This window comes from Chrysoperla carnea, chromosome X (genome assembly GCF_905475395.1).
Source record: "Chrysoperla carnea chromosome X, inChrCarn1.1, whole genome shotgun sequence".
In the NCBI taxonomy this organism is placed as follows: Eukaryota; Metazoa; Arthropoda; class Insecta; order Neuroptera; family Chrysopidae; genus Chrysoperla; species Chrysoperla carnea.
Window position 1 is genome coordinate 36,450,346 of NC_058342.1, and position 7,999 is coordinate 36,458,344.

Here is a 7,999-nt window from a genome sequence, read left to right on the forward strand (position 1 = left end):
ATGGTATTTCAATAATCAATTCAATTAATTGTTTGTTTTCAATCAAACTTATAACATCCCTCTTTCAAAGTGGGAGGGTCAAAAATAATATCGAATCTTCAAGCCCGTGCGCAAGGGAGTGGTTTTGGATGTCAAAACCACTCCCATTGAGAAACATCCCATCTCTTCACATAAATTTTGAACTAACAATAAAGTTCTGTAAATGCACCCATTTATGAGACGCATTTCCACTGATGAATCAGATTTCCATTTATATTTTGAGTTCGGTACATTCTTTGACTTTGTTTTTGAAACGCGGGTAAGCCTTGCTATGATGTCATATCGATATGAGTCATAGACCATCAATTAGTTTAGTGTAGACAGCTAGGTATAATATATCCATAGATAATAAGTATTTATATTTATTATAATCACATGTCTATGAATATATCTGTCAAACTTATTTGTGTTATTTCGTGTAATGATACCGATATTACGTCATCAAATTGAATGCCCGCGTTTTTGACAGTTTAAAAAAGATTTAAAATTTAAGTTTTTGGCAAGAAAGTTTGTGTATTTTTCCGAAATAAATTTTTGTTGGCTTTTTATAAGCAAAATCAACATTTTGAAGTACTTTTTCAAAAATAGTGGAATACTCTATTTGAATCCCTTCCTTGGATAATTCCTGCGCATGGGCCTACGAATCTTTTATCTGGAAATATTGATAATAATTAAAAAAGTAGAAAGTTTTTGTTTTTATTTGAAGTAAATATATTTTATAAAAGTTAACACCAAAACAAAGAATACAATGATAATGAATTAATAATAATTAAATGATAAATTTAATTAAAGCACAAACGTCATTTTAGATAATTAAATAAATTTTCAATAATTGAGAAACGGTCATTATTTTAAACTAAACAACTAGAATATAGATACAATTCAATAAAATAGAACAGAATAGAATATAGAATCTTTTTATGTTTTTTGGTTTCAACTTCGACTACTAACATTTTGAGTTTCTAGCCATTAAAATTCATTCCAAAATTATGTTATGCATTATCCGAAGGGTTGTCTTAAGCCACCTTAAGCCGTCTTAACCATTCTAACAATGTTACTTATGTTATGACTCTAATTGTGTCGCCGTTTTAATTCAAAGAAGGATAAAAGTTATCAAATGAGTAGGGAATTAACATGGATTGGGACTGATTCACAGTAAGGACGGCTAAGACTCTGACGGCCAAGGTGAACGTGATATAGTTAATATAATTGTTTTTTTTTAAATGGTGGTGTGGATTTAGACTCTACTTATATACAAAAATAAATTACTTAGTATAGTATAAAACAGTACAGTACAGTTTGAATGAACTCAACTCAACTGTCGATTTACTTGATTTAAATGAATTTCATATAAAATAATATTTTGCGTGGACTGAAGATTTCTATCAATTTCATCAACAAATCAAATCAATTCCATAAAAAACCTGAATTAGAAATCTAGAAATATGCGATGATGATTATTATTATTATTATTTGATTAGTTGAATTATAGAATAGAATAGAATAGAATTGATTTGATGAATTGTGTCTTTGATTTTCAAATAGCTAGTCCGAACACAGAGACGATACAATACATGGATTTGTTCTCCCAACGTACTGTACAGCTTCCGTCGGTTGCATCATCCCAATAACAGGAACTAGCTGTATGGAGACCAGCGCCAACTTTTTGCATAATTGTGCACGATACTGTAACAAAACAAATTGTATGAGATTTTAAAAGATATCGAAGATCTACGCATGCAATCATCAAATTAACCCGTCTTTTACTTATATGTTCCCCCAAAATATAGACTTATGCAATGTATCGAATGTCAACATAGAAGGATTTTGAGCAGCAGGCTTTTTTGTTCAAATGAGCTGAAATGTAGGGTTAGGTTAGGTTATATTGGCTGTCCACGAAGGCCAGCCCACACTTAGGCTATAGAGAACCTTTGTGATACCATATATGTGTTTTACCACCTTTCCGCTGATTATACCTCATATTGGAATTGATTACGCCTTAACCAACTGAGCTAATAGGGCAATAGCTAAAATGTAAGGTTGTATACAAAGCGGATTGATATTATTAAAACGGGACTTCAAAATCGCTTTTTCGGTACTTTTGCAACTATGCACACTTGTACAGCGTTTTCAAATTGAGCTATAGGATTGAAAATCGGTATATAGGTTATGTTAGTTAAAAAGATGTGCCTTTTGGGGGGTATCAACTTGGAAACACTTAAACCCCTTATCAGAAAATCATTTTTTTTGGGTTTTTTAAAATTTTGCACACCTAAACGGTGTTAATTTCCCAAACTAGTTAGAGGGTTAAAAAGGTGTATTTTGAGTACCTACCCAGATTTAGAAATACAAGGACAAGGAAGATTTAAAAGAGCCGATAACTTGATGATCTTACGGTCTTACAGTCTTACCTATATATTTGAAAGGCTTTTCTTGTTTGGATAATGAATGCAGACATGATTCAACAACTTTGGAAGTCCATGAATTCACTTTCAATTGTTGATAATTATTTCCACCGATAACATTTTCTATAGCTTCCTTAATAATACTGCTAACATCGTCCACAACAAAAAGACACTAAAATCAAAAAATAGATTTCATTTCATTCAAAGTGAACCTAACCACAAAAAAACAAATGTTTTTTATTTCAACTTGATTGAAATCGGTAAAATAAGATTGATTTTTATAATAAGATTCTATTTAAATTGTATAAATTTTATTTAATAAAATAGCTTTTGGTTTACCTCCTCCGAATGGTCATCCATTTTAAATTCTAATTCTAATTCTTATAAATATTATTCACAAATTGACAGTTGTTAAACTACAACTGCTGCAGGCAGACATGTACGCCATTAACATAGCATACACATACACATTCTGATTCACCTTAACCTTAGATCATATTTTAATAGATAGGCCCAACGTGTACCAACCATAGAAGTAATAACATAGAACCGTAATGTGGCCATGGCCATCAAACGGTTCATCGTTATAGAGAGAGACCTAAAAAAAGTACGCGTATAGCTGTCTTCATCTGTCTTATATTAACTCTATTCAAACATTCACGTGTTTATACAATAATTTAAAATATTAATATTCGCGCGTTGTGAGGCTGCGAGACAAAGAGGGAAGACGGTACTTTTTTTCGGTCTCTTTTTAAGCGGTCAATAATTCACTTATTACGTTTCATATGCTTTTAACACTGAAATATAGAGAGACTGGAACGCTCTCTAACCTGCTGGCAGCGAGGAGACAGAGAGAGGAAATGACAGGTATAACTGTCTTTCTCGTACAACAGTCTGGTTTGAAAGTGACTGATTATAAAGTTATAATTAATTGTACAGATATGTGACAGATGAAAATTTGCCTGTGTTATCAAAAAAATCGAATTTTTTAACTTGATGACGTCATCAGAATCCAAAAAATTTAATTTTGCTCTATCACATCCAAATTTTATCCAATTTTGATAAACCAAGTATGTAATTCCACTAAATTTGGGTCATACTTTTCAAATTTATGATCAAAATTAACCTAGCTCTATTAGGTTTCAAGAATGTGGAGGCAGGGTTTTGTAAATGGAAAGCCCTATTTAACCATGTATGCATAGTTCTTTTTTCTACCGCTTGATAGACCCTATCTAGCGTTATACGTTACCTGTCAGAGATGTAAAAAGAAAAGGAAGATTTAATTAATGAATAAACTCAATGATTGAAATCAATCGTTTATTTAATAAATAAATGGTTTAACAAAAATTATTATCACATTTATGAACGTTATCAACGTAAAATTATCACAATTTATTCTCTTAGCATATTTTTATAAATAATTATAGATAGATAATGATCGAAATCAAACTTTTATTCAATAAATTACTATTAAATTTATTTTTATCCACGTAAATTTATCATAATTTATTCTCTTATCATATTTAAATTATTATAGATAGATTCTTTGGCAAAAAAAAAAAAAAAAACTGACTCAACTCAATAAGCTACCCTGTCCTGATCCTCTGGTCTAATTTACATCAGCAAGACTTCATCGAAAATGTGTGTATGTTGTGGAAGTATTGCTGTTATAACTGAATCACCCTGTATTTTTAATTTAAATAAAATTATTAAACATTTATGGATTTTTGTTCTTCTGTAACTTTTTCCGTTTTTGTGAAATATTTTCTGCTCTCTTTATAAAATTGATTTGGATGACTTATGTGTATCTCTGTGCCTCCATGTGTGTACTCAAAAAATTTACTACATGCAACTTGCGCATGTCCTTCTTTGGTTAAATTACTTATTTGAGTAATTTCTAAAAACCAAAAAAAGTTAAAAAAATTTAGATCTTTTATACCGTGTTTCTTGATATACCTTCATTACTGATTCCACAATGAGCTAATCTTCTCTCCAAGCATGGTATATCCCACTCTTTAAACGGACAACCATGAAATTCCCTACGATTGTGATTTGCTGGAGGATAATTTTCGATTATGTCCATACAATTTGGTGGAGGAACATTGATTTTGCTTCCCTTTAAGCCATAATTATATTCAATGTAGTATCCATATTCTTTTTGAAAGTGATCTTCAGTCATTATTTTAGTAAATTCATTCCTGGAATAAAAGGGAAAACGATTACAATTCAATGGAACATTATATCGATTAAGCAAGGCTTTTTTTGACGTCAAATCCCTTTCGCTGTTCCTAAATAGCTAACAATGGTTCATGGAGTAGTGGCCGGGGATGGTATACACCTCTTTCGGTATCATAACGGACTCTATGATCTAAGTGTGTCCCACCCCAGGACAACCACTCTAATAATCTAATCTAACCTAACATTATATAGAAGATTAACGCAGTGAAATTGATTGGTCCTTGCTTTGGCGCTCCTACTACCGTAAATGATCAGATTCAGCCAGCAATTAACCTTCGAACGGACACTATTTGGGACGGGGGTATCTTACCTAAAAAGAGTCAAACAATCGTGTACAGTTAGACCAATTCCTTTCAAAAACAATTGAAGTAATTGACGTCCATTGTATTTAAGATGATGAAATCGTTGCATCACATCAACTAAATTTCGTGAACACAATGGAAACGAAGTTTGTGCCACAGTGTCAAATGACTCTAAAATCTTTTTGGAATTATCTACAGTCGTTTTCGTGACATAATTACTGTCATCGGAGATCATCTTGTTGCTGCTGTACCTTGTACGATCAATTATTTCTTGTAAACGTGGTTCGAAAAAATGTTTAAGATTATCGCAATAGTACTGAAACAAATCAAAATAATTCAATCAATTTTAGCACCTAGAAATATGAATCACAACCCAAGTAACGCAATTAGTTCACAATTTTATAGATCCTTGCTCGCTTGAGGCGACTTGCTTGTCTCAAATCTACCAATTTAGTCGCAAAAATCATAAAAATTTATTTCAATCGACTATAAGACAAATATTTTTGCAAAATAATTGCCTGAAATCGATCATTCATGCCAAGAATCGACTGAAATTAAACTAGATTTACGCAAATAAAAGATTAAGCATTTGCGCAAAATGATTAACTATTTCTTACATTTTTTATACCCTGTATATATGTAATATATATCAAGGTATACTACGTTTAGTTCCAAGTTTGTAAATCTTAAAAATATTGATGCTAAAATCATCTAATTAGTCCATTTCCCGTTGTCCGTCTGTCACCACGATAACTGAAAAACGAAAAGAAATATCATGATGAAATTTTTAAAGCGTGCTTAGGGCGTAAAAAGTGAGGTCGAGTTCGTAAATGAGCAACATAGGTCAATTTGGTTTACCCATGAAGGTGCAAATTAGGTCAAAACTTTAGTATCCATTTTTTCCAAAACTATCAAGAGATAGTTAAAAATTTGCAGGTAGCTTATTATTACAGGTATTGTATATAATTTAAATTTATACGTTCCAGTTTGACCGAAATTTCCTTGTGTATTTTCCGCCATTTTGAAAAAAGAGTTAAATTCAGTTTTTTCATAATAACTCGGTTCTCCGTTGAGATACGAAAATTTTTATGCAATACTTTTTTGTTGCTTTTCACACGATCTACAATTAAGGTCCTATACATTTTTGACCTATCGTCCATCGTTATTGAGATATCAATCGAAAAAAAATTTCAAATTTGTTATTTATTTTTTTCAGTTGTCCCGAGTTTTTCTAAGCGAGCGTACGTGTTTGAAAATTGGATGAAACCCTCGAGGATTTCTCGAGACAATTGCGACATTGAAAAATGAGAGATGTTGCTCAATTTTTTACAATTTTTGGGTTGGCAACGCTAAATACAATTACAGCTACTGAGTTGGTACTTACCAATAAACGGTTTGTTAAATAACCTATAAAAATATTTTTGAAAACATAAACTGAAAGATAATGAGGCACGTAGACAAAGCCTCGTCTCACAAAACAATCCAAATTTTGAATCAATTCAGGTGCTGATGTATAAGGAACTTTATAAAAATCAGTCGAATCAAAATTACTTGTAGTCAATCGATCCGTACAATTTAATAAATCGTCACGGTATTTACTCTTCTCGTCATTCGAAATCAATTTTAACATTCGAACATTATTAATTCGAATAAATTCTCGAACACCTGCATCTGGTAAATTGTTAAATTTGACATGAAACATATCCGCTTCCAATCGAATTAAATAATTCCGTTTAGTTTCATTCGAACAACAAGCCAAAACTAGCATGTAATGTGATAGAAAATCGCGTCGACGTCGTTCGATATCATCTAGTGAAGTTTTGAAATCAGCATGATAGAATAATCGAATATAATCTTGAAGATGGTGCGTTGTTAACATATCGAAAATATGTTTATTCCAATCTTCTGACATGTATTCGAATCCTAGATCAGTTGCTTCTTTAATAATCATCATTACTTGTAATCGTTGTTCGGTGAATTCTTCAATTTCCTTTAAATTGAATATGCCATCAGGTCGATTTTCAAAGAATGTTAAATCGTGCGGATATAATTTCAATAATTCTTCTGGTATATTATCATTTAATGATTGTTTTTTATGTATTTCAACCAAATCCATTTTTATTTTTTGTTTATATTTTGATTTTTTATTTATTATTAATGGCGATTGTCAATTGTGTTTGTTGTTGCTTGTTGGCTGACTGACAAAGACAAAATGACTTAAGTTAAAACATGAATGCAAATAGGCGTTTGCCTATTTTCGCACTTTTAGCACTGCACGTAGCAGTGTCGTTAAAATCATAGACTACAATATTCATTAGGATAAAAGCGTTGAAATCATAGACTAAAATACATAGCATAAAAGAGTTGAAATTAAATTTGAATAGGGTATTCCCCAAAAAACTTCAAAAGTGTAAACACTTATTAGTTCAAATAATTTACTTTAACTTTTTTTAAATATTTACGAAACTATTAAAAATATACCTAAAAAGTTTTCAATTAAAAATTAGACTTGAGTCAGTAAGAATGAATAAGGTTATAAATTAATTTTGAGTTATAGGCAATTTTCATAACAGTTATGTTTGGATAAAAGTATAACTCTATGGGGAATTCAAATTTCTGAAAGTTTTTTTTTGTAATTTTTGAACTTTTCCAAGAAGTTTTGTGTTTTGCTTTATAATTAAAAGATTATTTAAAAATTAATTTTTTCATAAACGATTATAGCGAAATTGAAGGGATTTTCAATCATGGTCATTATATACGATTCTCGTTGTCATCTGAGAGCTTAGTGACTACAACACTAAAAATCACCCTTCTGCGATAAACATGAAAGCTCAGTCGTCGAAGAAACTTTAATGAATTTTTAATATCTAAATTGTATTATTTAATAATTATTAAATAATTTCAATTCATTTAGCTTTGAGTCTTTTTTGACCTCAACTTCGTTCTGTTTGTATCAACAAGGAAAATTAATAATATTTATTAAATTTACTTAAGCTACTCACGTGACTTCTGTAT

At 30.8% G+C, this 7,999-nt stretch overlaps 2 protein-coding genes across 2 annotated transcripts; both read right to left on the reverse strand.

Moving 5' to 3' along the window:
* Nucleotides 1-885: 885 nt before the first annotated feature.
* Nucleotides 886-2,907, reverse strand: LOC123302674 (dynein light chain Tctex-type). The gene is made up of 3 exons (XM_044885718.1): nt 2,784-2,907; nt 2,451-2,616; nt 886-1,725 (listed from the first exon to the last, which is right to left on the reverse strand). Exons 1-3 carry the CDS (start codon nt 2,802-2,804, stop codon nt 1,577-1,579), a joined length of 336 nt encoding a protein of 111 aa, XP_044741653.1. The 5' UTR covers nt 2,805-2,907; the 3' UTR covers nt 886-1,576.
* A 1,110-nt stretch (nt 2,908-4,017) lies between these two features.
* On the reverse strand, nt 4,018-7,299 carry LOC123303085 (DNA primase large subunit-like). The gene is made up of 5 exons (XM_044886185.1): nt 7,248-7,299; nt 6,369-7,048; nt 4,993-5,300; nt 4,401-4,642; nt 4,018-4,341 (listed from the first exon to the last, which is right to left on the reverse strand). Exons 1-5 carry the CDS (start codon nt 7,297-7,299, stop codon nt 4,154-4,156), a joined length of 1,470 nt encoding a protein of 489 aa, XP_044742120.1. The 3' UTR covers nt 4,018-4,153.
* Between the last annotated feature and the right edge of the window lie 700 nt (nt 7,300-7,999).

What these genes read in the sequence shown, in the direction of transcription:
- LOC123302674 (XM_044885718.1), bottom strand. Translation starts at nt 2,804, where the DNA reads ATGGATGACCATTCGGAGGAG. An exon ending in TGGATGACCATTCGGAGGAG is followed by an intron (nt 2,617 to 2,783) that starts GTAAACCAAAAG and finishes TTTTGATTTTAG; the next exon opens with TGTCTTTTTGTTGTGGACGA. An exon ending in AAAGCCTTTCAAATATATAG is followed by an intron (nt 1,726 to 2,450) that starts GTAAGACTGTAA and finishes GTTTTGTTACAG; the next exon opens with TATCGTGCACAATTATGCAA.
- LOC123303085 (XM_044886185.1), bottom strand. Translation starts at nt 7,299, where the DNA reads ATGAATATTGTAGTCTATGATTTTAACGACACTGCTACGTGCAGTGCT. An exon ending in TGCTACGTGCAGTGCTAAAA is followed by an intron (nt 7,049 to 7,247) that starts GTGCGAAAATAG and finishes ATAATATACCAG; the next exon opens with AAGAATTATTGAAATTATAT. An exon ending in ATTTAACAAACCGTTTATTG is followed by an intron (nt 5,301 to 6,368) that starts GTAAGTACCAAC and finishes GATTTGTTTCAG; the next exon opens with TACTATTGCGATAATCTTAA.